At 44.6% G+C, this 21,121-nt stretch overlaps 1 protein-coding gene and 1 pseudogene across 1 annotated transcript in view; one reads left to right on the top strand and one right to left on the bottom strand.

Annotated features, from left to right (window-relative positions):
* Window positions 1-13,857, bottom strand: part of mtmr9 (myotubularin related protein 9) — a 70,224-nt gene extending 56,367 nt beyond the window's left edge. Inside the window, exons 1-3 of the mRNA XM_060917650.1 lie at window positions 13,788-13,857; window positions 7,644-7,899; window positions 3,708-3,816 (exon numbers count right to left, since the gene is read on the bottom strand). Coding sequence (XP_060773633.1) covers window positions 3,708-3,816; window positions 7,644-7,825 — 291 coding nt within the window. The 5' untranslated portion in view covers window positions 7,826-7,899; window positions 13,788-13,857. The remainder of the gene's footprint in view (window positions 1-3,707; window positions 3,817-7,643; window positions 7,900-13,787) is intronic.
* Window positions 13,858-13,978: 121 nt separating this feature from the next.
* On the top strand, window positions 13,979-14,054 carry LOC132883909 (small nucleolar RNA U3; annotated as a pseudogene).
* The last annotated feature ends 7,067 nt before the right edge of the window (window positions 14,055-21,121 follow it).

The raw sequence follows: 21,121 nt of genomic DNA, 5'->3' as shown, positions 1-21,121 counted from the left end.
CTTGAAATAGCATCAAAATCCATGCTATATGTTTCGTAAATACATTCAGTCGGTAAACAGGAAGTCGATGTGCGACACACCTGAAAACAGTACATACGGTATAGAACCCCAAGCTGAAGCTCGGTACCAAATATCGAGCAGTTGTGATTTGTAGTTGCTGAGAAAAAAGTGTTATGAAAATGTTGTAAATCCATGCTATATGTTTCGTAAATACATTCAGTCGGTAAACAGGAAGTCGATGTGCGACAGACCTGAAAACGGTACACACAGTATAGAACCCCAAGCTGAAGTTTGGTACCAAGCTGCTATGATTTGTGGTTGCTGAGAAAAAGGGTGTTTCGGATGGATGGACAGAGGCAAACCAGTATACCGCCCTCCTTCGGAGCGGGAGTATAATGAATATTCCACTAATACTCCTATTTACATGCAGTTGTGCATTCTCCAATTCATGGAAAAAGCCCTCAGTTGGTTTATGCACAACACACAGAGCTGACCATAAACAGGCGAGACGCCGTAAGTAGTAAACCGGCATAAAAAAAACAATCGAAACACAAATTCTGAATGTGCTGCATACATGTCCAAAGAATGCTCCTAAGGGCCCGTTTACACGAGGACGCTGTTGGGTAAAAACGACTAAATATTTTATCAGAAGTGCCTTTCGTCTACACTGGGACGGCGTTTCCGAGGCTGAAAAACGGAAAAAATTGAAAACGCCTTCCAGAGTGGATAAGTTAAAAACAGCCTCCGTTGCATATCCGTCTAAACTACCCAATGCACGAAACTCTGCTCACGTCGGGTACGCGTTTACGTCATACATATGTCATATACTGTACATGCCAGCCCGGGAAGTAAGAAAGCAAGTAAAAAAGTAAGAGCATGTCTGATTACACCGATCCAACGGACCTTCAAGCTGCTCTGGCAGCTTTAATAAACGTCCAGGAGTCCTTCGAACATCTATACCGAATCTGCACATATACCGTTAATGAACAGAGGCGGGTATAGTATGCTCTTACTTTTTTACTTACCATAGCCAGAGTAGTCAAAGTTTTCGTGGCGCAGATGTGCAGATCAGACAAGACGGAAGACGTTGCGCATGCGTGCAGACATAGCGGAGGTCTTTCACAGCACCACCTAGCCGCCTGGCATGCACATCTGTGACAGAGCGCAATGCGTCTGTCACTAAACAGCGGTTCCTCCCGCTGGTCATGTTTCAGTGGTCAAGTGCAATGGACTAAACCACAGTTGCAAAGACATTCCAAATACAATCTGTGTTGTATGTTTGTTGTGGGTTTGGTAATGGGGGCTTTACAAGTATGTTTTGTTACAGGTACATTTGTTACAACTTTTAGATATGTAAACCTGAAATGTTTGGTACATGTGTTCATAGTAAAAGACGTGACACAGGTTTAAACAGCGCAAGCATTTATTAGTTTTCACTATAAACAGTAGCGTGTAAAGATTCATTAAGTGCGCACGTTTAACATCTGAATCCTTTTCTGCTAGAGTTTATCTAACATCAGCCAGAAATGTTTGTAGCCATTTACCTGCTGTAGTCTTCCGGGTGCGGGACCAAACCAGAATGCAGGTCTGAAAGCGCTTTTCAAGGTTTCTTCCGTGATGCGCGGGAAAGCAGCTCATTAGAGCGGAGAGAAAGGGTCTAAAAATCTCACGCAAGTGTTTGTTGTAATATTTAAGGTCTGCACATTGTTGTAGGAGTGTAATGCATGCAGTGAAAATGTTTAGAACTGTTAAAATCTGTCTAGATGTGTTGACTGATTTTGATTGTGTTAAGACTGTGACGTAGTCTTTTAAATATGCGCTGCACTGTTCATTCAGGGGACGGCCTCGGCAGGGAGAGGACGCATGACTTGAGCTCTGTGTGAGTAATGCCAGAGTAGCCTAGCTTGCGTGGGCATTTTGTCCCGGAATTTTTTTTTGGTTGGTTTTGTTATCAGTGGGTTTTTTTTTGTTTGTCCTGTTTGTGTTAACTGCCGGCTTAAGAATAAAAAGAAAACTATTTTTGTACAAGAATTTTCCTTGTTTCGCTCATCATTCTGACTGACTACTCCATCCGCTCGGCACACTCTATTACAACATCCAATTGAATTCCACACATTTATGCGTCACCGTATAGACGCAGATTTCCTCCTTGAAAACGGTCGTGTAGACGCGGAAAAAAGTGAGAACGAAAACGGACTTTTGCGTTTTTGTTTCAGACCGTCCCCGTGTAAAGTGGGCCTAAAACCGGAATAATATTGGCATGTATCTTAATGGGAAAACGCTAAATTCAGAATAAGGCCAAATTTGGAATATCCAAACAGAACATGGTGTTTACATGACCCAGATCAAATTCCAAATACTCACATGTTCGTAATAATAGTGGAATATTAGCATGCATGTAAACGTACTGATTGTGATTCATCCACAGAACAAATTAGTTCCTCTTAATGTCCCCCTCACCAACCTCTCTTGAAGTTAAGAACATGTGCCACGTTACTGAGAATCGAGAAAGCGCAAGGTCATCCGTCCTGAAAATGACCCTGGCGCCTTGGTGGAAAACTTACTGACTGTTATGAGCTACCGATACCCAAGACTGCAATCAATGTTGAATAAACGCCTACTTTGAAAATTTTACCATATCAAGGATTAGACATGTTTATTGCTTATGAGACAGAGAATATGTGGAGTGACAGCCACATAACCTGTCCTGCCAATCAGCTGTTACTATAGAACAATCACATCAAAATACATAATAAAAATATTCTATCCACATTCACTGGATATGAGCAATTGCGCGCTCCGATTGGCTACTCTACTACTAATCAGCTCATATACCGCGAGTAGAGAAAAACAAAATGGCGGCGCGTGTTGCTGAACCAACCGAGGACGAAATAAAAACTCTACTTGAAAACAAAACCCCGAAAATTATCATCAAGTATTTAAAAGAAACAGAAATACCGAAAAGGATATAGTTTTCCCCCCCCAATAATCACCTGCTCCACACTCCAGCCCAGTTGGTGGCAGTAGTTGGTTTTCCAACCACCAAAAATCCCTAAAGAAAAAGACCCCCCCCCCAAAAAAAAAACCAGAAAGAAAATGGAATAAAAGTATTTGATGGTAAGAATGCATCTTTCTATTTTTCAAGAATTATTATTTTCTTATTATAGCATTTTTCACAAACTGCTACTGTCATTTCGCCGGTTTGTTTACATTCTAATTGAAAATGATTGCCAGATATTTTGTATAAAGTTTTTATTTATCAAATTTGCAAAAAGTAAAAATGCTCTGTTTCTCAAAATCCAGTGAATGTAGATAGAATAAAACAATTATTCCATTCAATCTCATCGTACATGGCTTATAGCCGACCCAGCTATCAACTCATGTACGACTCGATTTCGTGGAATAACTTAATTGTAGGAAATTACTCAACACCGTCTGATCAATCATATTTGAGAACTCAACAGTGTTGTGGTATAAATAATATCATTTTACAATGGACTCTGGGTCCCTGTTTCTATAACCACTCAAACTAAATGCAGAAGGTTAAGCGTGTTTAAAAGCATGTGTACAGTGAAATGCTGGAACTGAAATCAAGCCAAGTTAATGAATAATCAGTCTCAGCTGAGCTTGCATATGCACACATGCCTGAACATGAACGGAAAAAAAAAAATGAGATCACAGTAACCGAAAAAAATAATTGAACATACTTCAATGGAGCTAGCAATGTTGAGACACTCCTCCATGCCAGGTATGTCCAACTGGATAATCCGCAGGTCCTTGCATTTCACAACAATTGAGCCGAGAGAGCCGACAAACCTAACAGAGGAGAAATCAAGACAGAGGATTTTGAACGAGGTCCTTACTTTTGAGCTGACAGACTACATGGAGTAGGTCTCATTCCATTACCAGTTCTAGATTTAACATTTTAAACAATAAAAAAATAGCATTTTATGTGTTTTATATCTACGACACACACAGTTGTGGTCAAAGTTTACATTCAGTGACATGAATGTCATCTTGGATATGAATGTCATGGCAATATTTGGGCTTTCTTGGGCTATCTTGCCAAGGCCGAGGTCTCTTAACTTCCTGTTAGTGATCATGATTGCTTCTCTGTGCCTTCATAAAAAGGGTTTGTTTACAGCACTCATTGGATTGACCAACACAAAATAAAATGGGAAAGTCCAAGGAGCTCAGTGCAGATCTGAGAAAGAAGATTGCAGACATACACAACTCCGGAATGTCTCTTGGAGCCATTTCTAAACAACTGCAAGTTCCAAGATCAGTTCAAATAATTGTATGCAGGTTATTATGAGATTTAGTCACTTTGCCAAGCCACTTTGCTTCAAGAAAACCCAAACTGTCACCCTCAGCTGAAAGGAAATTGGTTTGGATGGTCAGGAACAACCTGGGAACCACCATGGCACAGCCCTGCCATGAACTGGAAGCTGATGGATCACTGTCTACAGTTCAGTGAGTTTTACATCACCGTGGACTAAGAGGCTGCTATCCAAGAAATAACCCCCTGCTCCAAAATTTACACCTTCAAACTTAAAGTTTGAAGCTGACCACACGGACAAAGAAAAAGCCTTCTGGAGGAAAGCTGTATGGTCAGATGAGACAAAGATTGAGTTGTTTAGCCACAGTGACCACCATGTGCAGAGGGACACTGTACCAGCTGGTGGTGGTGGTAGGATCATCATGCTCTGGGGCTGTTTTACAGCCAGTGGAACTGGTTCATTGCACAAAGTGGATGGAATAATGAAGGAGGACTACGTCAGAATTCTTCAGCATAAACCATCAGAAACTTGAACAAAACTTGGGACTTACAACAGGACAATGAACCCAAACACGCATCAGAGCTGGTTGTGGAGGATAAAGCAGGCTAACATTAAGTTTAAAACAAGTCCTGACTTCAACCCTTTTGAAAATATATAGACAGTGCTTACAAGTCGAGTCCATGCCAAGAAAAAAAAAAATTTAATTGATCTCTACCAATTCTACCATGAAGAGTCATGAAATATCCAACCTTTGGTCAAGGTGAATCTTGCGAAGAGACATTTTACCCAAATATTAGGTGTGCTGTATGGATATTTTTGAAAATAATTAAGAAAAATTAAGAAAATGTTATCTCCCCCCCCCAAAAAAAATGCAGCATTTAGTTTCCTATTCTTTATCAACTTAAATATTCCTTTTGATAAGTAATAATAATAAAATCATCATCATCATCATTTCCTTAATAACCAACAATAATTATTTACCCACATTTGTAAAGGTTGGAGTACAATATAATAGCCTATTAATTAAAATATTCCTTTTTTAAATTTTTCATGAAAAGTCATAAATATACCTTTTCTTTCATAAACTTTTATGAACATTTGTACTACCTCCATTTGCTTATCTTTTCTTTAGCTTTCAGCAGTCTGTAAAAAGAGATTTCTTGCTTTTGCGGCATTAGAGCTGTGTTACTTCCACCTACAGTGAAGTCATGTGTCTTCACACTGTTGTATGTTATTGCACCCTCTGTTGTCTAAGCAACTCAATTACAGCTAGGAAAAACTACAATTACGCAGCCTAATAATAACAATTTCATTTTTTAGTTCTTCGAATCAAATCAGCAAAAATTTGCATCATTATTTATGGTCGCATGATATATCGTTACATGCCTAACAATCAGATTCATTCTTTTTTAATCTTGCATAAGAAAATGCATGTTTAAAACTGTTTCTAACCATGCACACAAACTTCTGGCAAAAAAGTGAGATGGCAACTAATAAAGCATGGAGGGGTTTTTTTTTGGTTGTTTTTTACATTTGTGATATAATGTTTGTAATGCAGGAATATGTTTGTCAGGTCTGCATTTTAAGTGAAAATTAAGATGTTTAAGAATGTCTGGTGGTCCAGTCTTTTATCAGTTTTGTCTCACTATCGAGTGCAATTCCTTTCATGGATGTGTCACCATTAACAACTGCCTTTTCTCCTCATCTAACAGTAATCCTCAGTGGTACTCAGACCTTTCTCCTGTGGTCCTGATGTCAGTCTGGTGTGCTGGAAATCTGGTTTTAGCTGTCAATTTCAAATCAGACCACAGGCAGAACTCCAATAACTGACACATGGTCTACTGCTTGTTCTTAGATAAACCACACATAAAAGCACCAAATAATACAGGAGGATTTTTTTGTTGGCACGCTACTTATTCATTGTTGGCAAGGTTCATCTTCCTGGACCTTTTCGCATGCTCCGGGCTGTTTAACATGCGTTTGTGTAGTCTGGGAAAACCCAAAACATATCCTTAGAAAAATGATAACTGAAAAATTGGATTTTGACAAAATGTTTTTGCTTATAACACACAACCCCAATTCTAAAAAAGTTGTGATGTTGTGTAAACTGTAAATAAAATCAGAATGTGATCATTTGAAACTCTCTGTAGTAAAAGAGTCCAGGTGCTAAACTGGCCTGGCTGCAGTCCAGACCTGTCTCCCATTTAAAACATTTGGTGCGTTATGACGCACAAAATACGACAAAGGAGACCCCGAACTGCTGAGTAACTGAAATTGTATATCAGGCAAGAATGGGACATTTCTCTTTCAAAACTACAGCACTTGGTCTCCTCAGTTCCCAAACGTTTGCAGTGTGTTGTTAAAAGTAGAGGTGATGCAACACAGTGGCGAACATGCCCCGTCCCAACTTTTTGGAAGCGTGTTGCTGACATCAAATTCAAAATGAGCACATATTTTTTTTAAAAATAAATAAATAAATAAAATTTCTCAGTTTCAACATTTGATATTTTGACTTTGTACTAAGGCGGCACGGTGGTGTAGTGGTTAGCGCTGTTGCCTCACAACAAGAAGGTCCGGGTTCGAGCCCCGTGGCCGGCCGGCAAGGGCCTTTCTGTGCAGAGTTTGCATGTTCTCCCCGTGTCCGCGTGGGTTTCCTCCGGGTGCTCCGGTTTCCCCTACAGTCCAAAGACATGCAGGTTAGGTTAACTGGTGACTCTAAATTGAGCGTAGGTGTGAATGTGAGTGTGAATGGTTGTCTGTGTCTATGTGTCAGCCCTGTGATGACCTGGCGACTTGTCCAGGGTGTACCCCGCCTCTCGCCCGTAGTCAGCTGGGATAGGCTCCAGCTTGCCTGCGACCCTGTAGAACAGGATAAAGTGGCTACAGATAACGAGATGAGACTTTGTAGTATTTTCAATTAAATATACGGTTCTCATGATTTGCAAATCATCATATTCTGTTTTTATGTTTTGTATAGTGTCCCAACTTTTTTGGACTTGGGGTTGTATTATGCCACTTTTACTATAAAAATCATACATTTTCACCAAAATGACGCAGAATTTAAAAAAAAAATTTACTTTATAACTTGGTCTAGGCTTTCTGAAAATTGTCCTGTAAAGATGATGGTCGAATGCCCTGACTGATGTTTACCTCAGGAGAAAAGACTACAGAGATTGCTGTAGATACTTCTTGTGAAGTATGATTACTCATTTTCCAATATAAATGCACAGACGCACATTTTTTCTTATTCACAGATTTAAAAATGTACTCTAAACCCTTTCTGACACTCCTGGGTGCTTACGAGGAAAAGGAAACCAGCAAAGTATAGATCCTGGTCTCCCACCTGGTGTACAGTAACCGTACCTTTTCTCAATAGTGTCGATGTTGGCGTGAAGCAGCCAGAGCTCCTCGGTGTTGTCCTGGCGTGAGGACAGGATAAGGTGGTGGCCAGTTAAACACAGAGTTCCCTCCACGGTGGGGAGAAAGGGCCGGTGCAAGACCACACCGTCCACCCGGGGGGTCTTTATCAATTCCGCAAACTCCATTCGGTGTTGGAGGGAGAGTCTGGCAAGGGGATAAAAACAGCTCAGCTCTCAAAGAAGAGCAGGGAGCAGTGCCACTGGAGAACACAAGGTAAAAGGAAGAGGCAGAATATTAGCAAATTATACATCAGCACAATGTTAAAGGCAGAATCCCAACTGTCATTCTACTCCCTATCTTAAGTGCACTAAATAGGGTGCATGTTTTTTACAGCCTGAAGGTTTAAGCTAGGGGTCGACTGATAATCGGCCTGGCCGATATATCGGGCCGATATTCTGCATTTTTAGGGTTATCGGTATCGGCCATAATTTCCACCGATATGCCGATAACATGCCTTTTTGCAGCCATTTCGTTCCTAACGCGACTGTCACTGCACATCCTTTCCTGCACTCGCCTCTCTGAGTTCAAGAACATGGTCCCACCCACCACAACATCTGATTTGTTTGGCACAAGAGATATAGCCAATCAACACGTGTAGCTAAACACTGTGAACTATTTCAAGACGGCCGTACGGGCACTCGGGCAGAAGCGGCACAAGCGATACAGCCAATCAACACGCGTAGCTAAACGCTGTGAACTGTTTCAAGGCGGCCGTACGGGCACTCGGGCAGAAGCAGATCCTACTTCAAGGTAAGGACACGCTGCTTTTGCCGCAATAAGTCACAAACACACAAGTTGCAAAAGCACAACATCATTATATGTTTACATTCTTCATCTACTACTCGTTAAAATTGTCCATTTGCATCTGTGTAGCCAGGCAAACTTAGCTTACGGAAGAAACACTTGAATTAGCCTACAACCAACTAGTCTCGCTGAAACTACATGTAATGCTTCCTTCACTACAATATAATCCTCCTAAATTGGGAATATTAGGCTTGGGCATTAAAAGCATTAGAATGTAGATGGTTACTTGTTAAGTTGTTACATAATAGGGAGTGATAGCCTACTTTATGTTCGATTTTACTTTTTAAAAAATGCTGCAGGCAGCTCCCTACACTTGATTTGTTTAAAAACTACTTGAAGTTGGTACGTCTTACTTAGTTCTTAGTGTAAAAGAATCCAGAGTGTATTTTCATTTATTTTCCACTGAAAATGGTGAGCTGTAATATAGTAGGGAGTGATTTATTTTTTTATTGGTGAATATTTATTTTATTATTATTTTATTTCTCATTTTATTCTAACTAAATGTTTGACTTTATTGTACAAATGCTGCTGGCATCTCCCTGCACAAAATTTCATGTTCAATTTTACAATTAAACATACGTTTCATGGATATGAAGGTTTGTGTCAGTGTGTGCTATGTTTAATTTCATGTGAATTATAATGTTTACATTTATCGGTTGCACATATCGGTTATCGGCATCCCAATTCCATAATAATCGGTATCGGTATCAGCCCTGAAAAAAAACATATCGGTCGATCCCTAGTTTAAGCTGTAAAATAAAGCTTAACATGGTTCAACATACCATATCTGAACTATAAACATGAAACACTAGATTCCCCACACATCTAAAACACAGACGAACCAACACAGTTACTGACAGAGATCTGTTGAAAGGAATCTACTTACTATGGGTTAATATGTTAATCAACACACAAGGTCATGCTTTTTTAACTTTTATAGTTATATTTCATAGGGTGGAACGCCCACAAGCAAGTTAGTTCCTGTAATTACTTATGTTACAGCAGCTATAAACCATCATTCTCTCTCTCTGAAAACAACAAAAAAATGCAGCTTGTCATGTAAGAGAGAAACCAAAAAGTCCTCTGTCCTGAAGACTGTCCAATGCTGAAAAAACAAGATCAACTGCGAGCTACTGCTCACTTACGTATCCCCCCCGCTCTCACTTATATCAGAATGCCATCGGTTGGAATAGGACACTTATTATGAATGTTGACTTCAACAAATAATGAACCCTGAAACAAGTAAGTAAAGAGCAGTGTCTCTCCCCAGGGATTTCAAATAACATCATGGTAAACTGACATTTTGAAATAGCATTTTGCTTCTTGAAATAGCGTCAAAATGCACCCTATATGGTTCGTAAATACATTCAGTCGGTAAACAGAAAGTAAACGTGCGACAGAACTGAAAACGGTACACATGGTATAGAACCCCAAGCTGAAGCTCGGTACCAAATATCGAGTAGTTGTGATTTGTAGTTGCTGAGAAAAGTGTTACAAAAATTTTGTAAATCCATGCTATATGTTTCGTAAATACATTAAGCCGGTAAGCAGGAAGTCGATCTGCGACAGACCTGAAAACGGTATACATGGTATAGAACCCCAAGCTGAAGCTCGGTACCAAATATCGAGTAGTTGTGATTTGTAGTTGCTGAGAAAAGTGTTACAAAAATTTTGTAAATCCATGCTATATGTTTCGTAAATACATTCAATCGGTAAACAGGAAGTTGATGTGCGACAGACCTGAAAACAGTATACACGGTATAGAACCCCAAGCTGAAGTTTGGTACCAAGTAGCTATGATTTGTGGTTGCTAAGAAAAGGGTGTTTCGGACGGACGGACAGAAGCAAACCAGTATAACCCCACCTCAATTAACGTCTGTTACAAAGCACCGACACTTCTGTAAATGTCAAATAAACATATCCTTACTGAACTCTTCTCCATCGATATCTATGCTTATATATTTTTCTTTAGTAGATAACATCACGCTTTTAATCCACTTATTATGAGATTTAAATTATGTGGACTGTCCACCATCTGTGAATTAACTGTTACTATAGAAACAATAACATATTAGAACAAGCAGATTAATATAAACATGTGAACTGTCCTTACAGCCAGCACTATAGTCTATAGCTGTATTATAAACATACGATTTGGATCGATTCGTTGATTTAAAAGGCAATGACTGAAATCCATAAAGGCTCAAGGCAGCAATTATAAATCAATCATTCGTGATTATCACTTAAAATAAAAAAAAAGACAACTGGTGTGGAAAAAAAAGTAATTTCTATTTATTAACTGATGTGCAAATAGGCCAGATTAAATTGAAGAGTAATGTATCAGACTCAGCGATTTCATCAAATATGGAGTTGCAAACTCAGTGATTCATGAATTGAATCATTTGGTACTTAATTCAGTGGCATCACTGAATATCGATTCTTTTCCTTATGAATCTAAACTGTATCATTGATACCATGTATCTGTGGTGTCAAATATCAAAACATTTTATTATGAATTTAAATCGTATTATGTGGTACGAAAAGTTTAATCCCTTACTATTGTCTATAATTATTGTTATGATGGAAAACAAACACCTTCTGACCAAGAGAACGGAGGACGGGAAGGAGCAGTAGCCTAGCCTAACAAGAAGCGATACCGGACAATGTAAAATATAATGTGCGATATAAAGTGCAATATCTCTCCTGCCGCCCCCCCCTTTGTTTTCTCCTCCCCCTTCCTCTCTTCCCCATATCTTATTCTTTTTATATTTGTATATGTAAATACTTAATTTATTTTAATCTATCTAGAAGTTTTTCTCTATTTCTTTTCTCTGTTTATCTGTAATGATGCTGCTGGAATCTTAATTTCCCTGAGGGAACCCTCCCAAAGGGATCAATAAAGTTTTATCTAATCTGATCACATTTCAGATTTCAACAGCAGCATAAACGCTGTCTACTGTCATAAGACCGATATCACATATGGTATTGCTAAATGAGAGACTTTGTCGCCAGATTTGGCAACCTTTATTCAAAAAAAGAGCCTAGCAACAAACCTAGAGACTTTTTGACCACATAACATGTCTACCTTAAACTCCAAACAGCTCTCCAGTTCACATCACATGCACCGTGGGCCGCATGGTGGTGTAGTGGTTAGCACTGTCGCCTCACAGCAAGAAGGTTCCGGGTTCAAACCCAGTGGCTGGCGAGGGCCTTTCTGTGTGGAGTTTGCATGTTCTCCCCGTGTCTGCGTGGGTTTCCTCCGGGTGCTCCGGTTTCCCCCACAGTCCAAAGACATGCAGTTAGGTTGACGTGGGGCGGCCTTGGGCTGAGGTGCCCTTGAGCAAGGTGCCGAACCCCTGACTGCTCCCCAGGCGCTCTGGTGTGGCTGCCCATTGCTCTGAGTGTGTGCATGTGTTCACTGCTTCAGATGAGTTAAATGCAGATGATGAATTTCACTGTGCATGTGACGAATAATAAAGGTTTCTTTTTTCTTCTTCTGATAGACTAGTTAACCCCTTCAATGCCCTTGGACGAGTCATGTACTGTACATCATGAAATCTTTTACCGCTGTGCCTTATGACGGAAGAATGTTTGAGGCATTGACTGTAATTCATATGTGCCACTGTGAAGTAAAAGTAATGTGCCATGTAAGATACATAAAAGGAGGTGTTTATGAGAAGTAGCGTACATCATAAGGCACAGCGGTAAAAGATTTCATGACGTATGTGACTTGTCCAAGGGCACTGAAGGGGTTAAGGGAGCAGATTTACTCGACTCACCATCAGTGTGACTCGAGCCCGACTGTAATGCCTGAATGTGCTGCACTTGCAACCAATCCCCGATCACGACCGTTCCCCCTCGGGGCGAGCCCCGATCACGACCGTTCCCCCTCGGGGCGAGCCCCGATCACGACCGTTCCCCCTCGGGGCGAGCCCCGATCACGACCGTTCCCCCTCGGGGCGAGCCCCGATCACGACCGTTCCCCCTCGGGGCGAGCCCCGATCACGACCGTTCCCCCTAGGGGCGAGCCCCGATCACGACCGTTCCCCCTAGGGGCGAGCCCCGATCACGACCGTTCCCCCTAGGGGCGAGCCCCGATCACGACCGTTCCCCCTAGGGGCGAGCCCCGATCGCGACCGTTCCCCCTAGGATCGAGCCCCGATCGCGACCGTTCCCCCTCGGGGCGAGCCCCGATCGCGACCGTTCCCCCTCGGGGCGAGCCCCGATCGCGACCGTTCCCCCTAGGGTCGAGCCCCGATCGCGACCGTTCCCCCTAGGGGCGAGCCCCGATCACGACCATCCCCCAAGGGCCAATCCCTGATCACGACCGTTCCTTAAGTAGTGATCACTCATCACCACTGTTCCCAATGACCAATCACTGATCACCACTGTCTGTCCCACACTTGCACTGCTTCATTTTTAAACTCTCGTCTTGGAGACAGCAATAAAAGTGTTGAACCCTTTCTTTCCTGCCTATCCACTCTCACTGCTTCTTTTTGTCTGCATCCTTGATAGAAGCTTTAGCATTTTGTGAACACATCAATGTTTAGTCTGTGCATGGCCAAAAATGACTTCTTTCTATAAGAAATGCATGATCATATTTTAATTTCGATTCTGAAAACTCTATTCTGTCTCATTCCAGTCTAAGGGGAAATCTTCCTCCATCATGCCCCTTAATCTGTGATTTGAGATGCCAACCATCGTGATGAAGAAATGAATATGCAAATTCGTTTATAACGTCATCGAATACTTCTCCTGGCTTTTGTTTTAGCTGCTTTCCTCAGAAAAGCTCTGTCATCACTGACTAAAGAGCAAACCCAGGCACACTCAGGTCCCCCAAAGCCATCAGGGGTCATGTTTGGGTGCATTAATCCACTTTAGGTTTTTTTTTTTAAATGCTATAAGTCCTCATTATGCCCATCAGAAACCACTGGCCTGTGAGATTCCTGGCACAGTGCTCGATAATATTTTTTAAAACTATGAATTACAAATTAACAGAGAGGGAAATGAAAACTCACGCGTTATGATGGAAAAGTAGAGAGGGGGAGAAAGCAGAGAAGTATTTAAGATATTATTCACAGAGATTTTTTTTATCTACATCACTGCATCTAGTTAGCTTGCTAGCAATGTAGCATTTGGTTGGTAAATAGAGTAAATAAAAACAACCGACATGAGACCCGAGTGTATATTTCTACTAAAGCAAAGCACATTATACATTACTGACAAACATAACTCGTCTATTAATGTTAGTGGAGAAATAAAATTAACAATGAAATGTCTTACGCTTCATCCACCTGACGCCTTTTCCTGTTTTGCTTTTCGGGAGTGGATCACAGAACGACTGAGTGCTACATCGCCACCTAGAGGCGTGAAGAGGCACTGACCAAAATCCCCTCTCTGTGCAGAACCATAAATCCAGGGTGTGGAAATACATTTCTCAGTGTGTTTCAGTCTGGATAAGTGTTTTGTTGTTGTAGACTATACTTTCAGGGATCATTTCTATAGTCACTTACTAGGAAATGTGATTTGAAAGTGTTACATCTTGTTAATGGGGTGGCACGGTGGTGTAGTGGTTAGCGCTGTCGCCTCACAGCAAGAAGGTCCAGGTTCACATTGACCGTAGGTGTGAATGTGAGTGTGAATGGTTGTGTGTCTATGTGTCAGCCCTGTGATGACCTGGCGACTTGTCCAGGGTGTACCCTGCTTTTCGCCCGTAGTCAGCTGGGATAGGCTCTAGCTTGCCAGTGACCCTGTAGAACAGGATAAAGCGGCTAGAGATAATGAGATGAGATGAGACATCTCGCTAATGGGGCGGCACGGGGGTGTAGTGGTTAGCACTGTCACCTCACAGCAAGAAGGTCCAGGTTCGAGCCCCGTGGCCGGCGAGGGCCTTTCTGTGCGGAGTTTGCATGTTGTCCGCATGGGTTTCCTCCGGGTGCTCCGGTTTCCCTCACAGTCCAAAGACATGCAAGTTAGGTTAACTGGTGACTCTAAATTGACCGTAGGTGTGAATGGTTGTCTGTGTCAGCCCTGTGATGACCTGGCGACTTGTCCAGGGTGTACCCTGCCTTTCGCCCGTAGTCAGCTGGGATAGGCTCCAGCTTGCCTGCGAGCCTGTAGAACAGGATAAAAGCAGCTAGAGATAATGAGATGAGATGAGACATCTCGCTAATGGGGCGGCATGGTGGTGTAATGGTTAGCACTGTCGCCTCACAGCAAGAAGGTCCAGGTTCGAGCCCTGTGGCCGGCGAGGGCCTTTCTGTGCGGAGTTTGCATGTTGTCCGCATGGGTTTCCTCCAGGTGCGCCGGTTTCCCTCACAGTCCAAAGACATGCAGGTTAGGTTAACTGGTGACTCTAAATTGACTGTAGGTGTGAATGGTTGTCTATGTGTCAGCCCTGTGCAGCAGTAAAAGACCTTGGGGTGATTATTGACCCCAGTCTTTCATTCAAAACTCACATTGATAACATTACCTGGATAGCTTTCTTTCATCTCAGAAATATTGCTAAGATAAGAAATTTAATGTCACTACATGACGCAGAAAAACTAGTTCATGCTTTCATTACCTCCAGGTTGGATTATTGTAATGCCTTACTGTCTGGATGTTCCAATAAGTGCATAAACAAGCTCCAGTTAGTTCAAAATGCAGCAGCAAGAGTCCTTACTAGAACTAGAAAATATGACCACATCACGCCTGTCTTATCCACACAATTTTGGTTGGCTCCCAACCAAATTTTGTATTGATTATAAAATACTACTATTGACCTTTAAAGCACTGAATGGTCTTGCACCACAGTACCTGAGTGAACTTCTGGTCCTCTAGGACTCGCCACACCTACTTAGATCAAAAGGTGCAGGCTATCTGCTGGTACCTCGTATAGTGAAGGCTACATCAGGGGACAGAGCCTTTTCTTACAAAGCCCCACAGTTATGGAACAGCCTTCCAAGTAATGTTCGGGAATCAGACACACTCTCAGCGTTTAAGTCTAGGCTGAAAACATATCTGTTTAGTCAAGCCTTTTGTTAATGGTGTTTATGAGGTAAAGGTGTAGATCTGGAGGATCCTCAGACAGAGTGTTTTGGTAAACTGGGATGTATGGATGCTGTCAGTCCCCCACTCGCTTGCTCACTTGAGTTTGTTGACGGTGTAGTAGCTGCTGCTTTATGTCCCGGGGCTCCCTCATGCCTGTGTTACCTTCTGGCTCTCCCCTTTTAGTTATGCTGTCATAGTTAGTTGCCGGAGTCCCTGCTTGTACTCAGTGCAATATGTATACTGTTCCTACTTATTCAGGTGACATTGGGCATACCTAACAACCTGTGTTTTCTTTCCCTCTCTACGCCCCCCAAATCTGTCCCTCTGAGTTACATGGAGTCAACAGGAAATCTTTTGGTGGAGAGGGTGGAGACCTCGACTGGCTATTGTAGCCTGCAGGGAATCAGCCGTCAGACATTCTGTTGCATGTCCCAGACCCGGTAAAATGTAACTGAATTGTCTTGGCCAGCCCTAAGGGTCCCATCTGCATCCCATCATTACTGAGGAGTGTGCTCCCATCACCCAATCAAGCATCCAGCCAGAGCAGGTCATGATATTTTTTAACCATATTAACATGCCATTGTTGTGTATTATGCCTGATGTCAAGACTCTCGTCTCTGTGAGCCTACCACACAGACTTAATACTTGTGTCATTTTTAGGGCATACCTAACAACCTGTGTTTTCTCCCCCCCCCCCCAATCTGTCCCTCTGAGTTACATGTTGGTCCTGGGATCGAGATGCTGACCTCTTCTGCCCCTCGGACCTACTTGATCCATCCTGGTGCCCTGTGTCTGGTTGGAGTCTCGCTCCAACAGTATCGCATCGCTCCTGTGGAGGATGGCCCCATGAGGACAGTTGAAAGTTACACCTGGAGGACGCTCTGGACTCTTACAGTAATGCTTTTATGGCTGAGGACTACAGTTGACTTGCTAACTTTAGGACTGCAGTTGTCATGAACAGTTTTGCACTCAAGTTTCCATCAATGAAGAATTACAACATCAACGAAACTGTCTTCATGTTAAAACTGTTAATGTTATAGTCATGCTGTCTGTCTTTGCCCAAATGAGGATGGGTTCCCTTTTGAGTCTGGTTCCTCGAGGTTTCTTCCTCATGTCGTCTGAGGGAGTTTTTCCTTGCCAACATTGCCGCAGGCTTGCTCACTGGGGATAAATTAGGGATAAAATTAGCTCATGTTTTAAGTCGTTCAAATTCTCCAAAGCTGCTTTGCGACAATGTTTATTGTTTAAAGTGCTATACAAATAAACTTGACTTGACTTGATGACCTGGTGACTTGTCCAGGGTGTACCCCGCCTTTCGCCCGTAGTCAGCTGGGATAGGCTCCAGCTTGCCTGCGACCCTGTAGAACAGGATAAAGCGGCTAGAGATAATGAGATGAGTTTTCGGTGGCTTAGAAACCGGCTCTTCCATTATTGCTGTTTCTTCCATGTTTTCTTGATGTTGTGTTCTAGAAACGGCACTAAAACTTAGCTTCGGAGCAACACAATGCAACTTTGATGGAAAAAAAAGAGAGTCTCTTCACGTTGAAAGAAGGAGGAAAGTTTTGCTTGTTTTGACATGGCGAATTATTAACACAAGAGGAAATACTTGTAATTGACAACTAAAAAGACTGCAGCTACACTGGCAGCTTGACCATGCTTTCTAGCGCGGTCGTGTTGCGCTTGCGCAGAACTGGGTTTTCGCGCCCAACCCACAGGAAGTCCATACAAGGTTATAGAAACCCTAATGAGGCTGAGGTGACTATCTAGTTAAAAAAAATGTTAGAAAAATTACAGTGGGGGCTTTTCTAATATTCTTATGCGGCTATTGAAAAAATGTATGGTCCGACAAAGGGGGGGTTCATGGGCACCCCAGGACCCCCCCCAGCTATGCCCCTTGTAGCAGTTCTTATGTATGGGCGGAGCACAGAAGACGGCAGGACAGTGCTCAGGTTGATAATCCGCTTTATTTGCACTTTTAAGTCGCAAACACTCTCACACACGCGCACACACAGCCGTCTGGTTCGGGAGAGCTCCCCTGCTCTCTGCTCTCCCTCCTTATATAGGGCGCGGTCACTGGGAAGACACACAAACAGGTTAATTGCTCTCAGGTGTAGTGATTCTGCCACTTACCTTCCCTGACTCCGCCCTCCTGTCACAGACCAGCGCTTGACCACGCCCCCACTGCCACATACCCCCACCGCCCGACTCAGGCCGGGCGGCCATCCGGCCTGCAGCCGACTCCCCCCCCCCTTGACGGGAGAGGAAGTCCGCCACGACCATCTGCGCCCCTGGCCTGTGGACCACCTTGAAATTAAAGGGTTGGAGTGCCAGATACCAACGGGTGATCCGCGCGTTGGCATCCTTCATGCGGTGGAGCCACTGGAGGGGCGTGTGGCCTGAACAGAGGGTGAAAGGGTGTCCCAGCAGGTAGTACCGGAGGGCGAGGACCGCCCACTTGATAGCCAGACACTCTTTCTCTATGGTGCTGTAGCGCCCCTCACGCACCGACAGCTTCCTGCTGATGTACAGGAGGGGGCGGTCCTCCCCCTCCACCTCCTGGGACAAAACCGCCCCCAGCCCTCTGTCTGACGCATCGGTCTGCAACATAAAGGGGAGAGAAAAGTCAGAGGAGTGTAAAAGTGGCCCCCCACACAGTGCAGCCTTTACCTCGGAAAAAGCCCGCTGGCATTGCTCCGTCCACTGGACTGGATCTGGTGCCCCCTTTTTAGTGAGATCAGTCAGCGGGCTGGTGATGTCCGAATAATTAGGTATAAACCTACGGTAATAGCCAGCCAGCCCCAGGAACTGTCTCACCCCCTTTTTGGTCTTGGGCCTCGGGCAGGCCGCAATTGCTGCCGTCTTATTAATTTGGGAACGCACCTGCCTGTTGCCCAAGTGGAAGCCCAGATACCATACTTCCACCCGCCCAATCGCACACTTCTTTGGGTTGGCTGTGAGCCCCGCTCGCCTCAGCGACCTAAGGACGGCCCTCAGATGTTCGAGGTGCTGCTGCCAGTCATTACTATAGATGATGATGTCATCTAGATAAGCGGCCGCATAAGTGGCATGAGGGCGGAGGACTCTGTCCATCAGCCGCTGAAACGTCGCGTGCGCCCCAAACAGCCCAAACGGAAGGGTGACGAATTGGTGTAAACCAAACGGTGTGGAAAAGGCTGTTTTTTCTCAGGATAGTGGAGTCAAGGGGATCTGCCAATATCCCTTCGTCAAATCCAGCGTCGAATAAAAGCGAGCAGCGCCGAGTCGATCGAGCAGCTCATCAATACGAGGCATTGGGTATGCGTCGAATTTAGACACCGCGCTGACTTTTCTGTAGTCCACACAGAACCAGACCGACCCGTCGGCCTTGGGTACCAAGACCACCGGTCTGCTCCAGTCACTGTGGGACTCCTCGACGATGCCCATTTCGAGCATGGTCTCAAGTTCTTCCCGAACCACCTTTTTTTTGTGTTCGGGTAATCTGTAAGGGCGGCTACGCACTACTACCCCGGGGTCGTCTCTATGTGGTGCTCTATGAGGTTAGTGCGACCGGGCAGGGGCGAGAACACATCCGAAAACTCGGTCTGCAACTGGGCGACCTCCGTGAGCTGGGTCTGGAAGAGGTGGTCTCCACAGGGGACCGGAGGGGTATGTGATGTCAATGCCCCTTTCTGAACCTCCAGCCCCAGCTCCGCCTTCTCCGGAACCACCGACACCAACGCCATGGGGACCTCCTCCTTCCAGAGTTTAAGGAGATTGAGGTGGTAAATTTGTAGCGCCCCACCCCTGTCTGTTCGCCTCACCTCATAGTCGACATCCCCGACTCGCCGTGTGACCTCAAAGGGACCTTGCCACTTGGTGATCAATTTGGAGCTCAAAGTGGACAACAGTACGAGTACTTTATCTCCCTGGGTGAACTCCCTAAGGCGCATACCCTTGTTGTACAGGCGGGCTTCCCGTTCCTGGGCCTGCCGCAAATTCTCCTGGGTTAGGTGGGTGAGCGTGTGGAGTTTTGCACGCAGGTCCATAACGTATTGAATTTTGTTCTTGCTTTGTGAAGGTCCCTCCTCCCAATTTTCCCACAGCATGTCTAGAATGCCGCGCGGCTTACGCCCATATAATAATTCGAACGGGGAGAACCCCGTGGAGGCTTGGGGGACCTCTCGCACTGAGAACAACAAGGGCTCGAGCCACTTATCCCAATTACGTGCGTCCTCACTTACGAATTTTTTAATGATATTTTTGAGGGTGCAGTTGAACCGTTCCACTAAACCGTCCGTTTGTGGGTGATACACACTGGTGCAGATCGGCTTAATCCCCAATAACCCATACAGTTCGCGCAGTGTCCGTGACATAAATGTAGTGCCTTGATCAGTCAGAATCTCTTTCGGGATTCCGACTCGGGAGATGACGCGGAAGAGTGCCTCTGCAATACTGCGTGCTGAGATATTGCGCAGAGGCACTGCTTCCCGATATCGCATTGCATAGTCCACCAGAACTAATATAAAGCGGTACCCTCGTGCTGACCGATCTAATGGCCCGACGAGATCCATCCCAATTCTCTCAAACGGGGTCTCGATCAATGGAAGAGGGCGGAAAGGCGCTTTTGGAATGGCCGCTGGATTTACTAACTGGCATTCGCGGCATGCCGTACACCACCTACGAACATCGCCGCGAATCCCCGGCCAATAGAATCGGGCCATTATTCGGGCTAGTGTCTTGTCCTGCCCTAGGTGTCCAGCCATGGGATTAAAGTGAGCCGCCGGGAATGCCAATTCCCGGCGGCTCTTTGGAATTAAAAGCTGCGTGATTTGCTCTTTCGTCTGAGTGTCCAGCGTCACTCGGTATAATCTATCCTTCATAATAGAGAAGTAGGGGAAGGACGGGGTGGCCTTTGGCGAGAGCGTTTGACCATCGATTACTCTCACTTGGTCAAATGCATGTCGCAGAGTCTCGTCTCGCGACTGTTCTAACGGGAAATCCGCAAGGGATTCCCCGAGAGAGAGGGGAGGAGCCTGGGGCTCCTCACTCTGACGCGGAGATGACGCAGACGGCTCTGTGACAGCTGCTCCCGCCAAAGCGACACCAGGACCTCCCCCTGCTAAATGGCAGGACCCACTCTCTACTAAGCGCGACAACAAACCCCGAAATCCCGGCCAATCAGTCCCCAAAATCAAAGAGTGGGTAAGGCGAGGATTAACCGCCGCCTTCACTATAAATTTTTTCCCTCGGAAAAAAATGTGGACTGACACCAAAGGGTAGCTGTGAACATCCCCATGCACACACAACACCTTCACCCCCTGTGCTCCCCCCAGTGCCTTGTTTTGAACCAGGCTTTGGTGAATTGAGGTCTGATTACAACCAGAATCCACCAACGCCTGATATGTATCCCCTTAGATACTCACCGGTATGCGATACGCTCCGGCCCGATCGAGGGCGGCTTCTGGAGCATCAGGGATCCGAACCACCGCGCCCACCTCCATTGCTGTGCACTGCTGTTGGAGGTGGCCCGGTTCCCCGCAGCGCCAGCACACCGGCCCGGGCTTCCTCTCTGCACCGGTGTTCTGGGGCTCACTCACCTGAGGGGG

The sequence above is a fragment of the Neoarius graeffei genome, chromosome 3 (genome assembly GCF_027579695.1).
Source record: "Neoarius graeffei isolate fNeoGra1 chromosome 3, fNeoGra1.pri, whole genome shotgun sequence".
Taxonomy (NCBI): Eukaryota; Metazoa; Chordata; class Actinopteri; order Siluriformes; family Ariidae; genus Neoarius; species Neoarius graeffei.
Note: the sequence above shows the minus strand (reverse complement) of the source record. Positions and strands in the feature narration are given on the sequence as shown.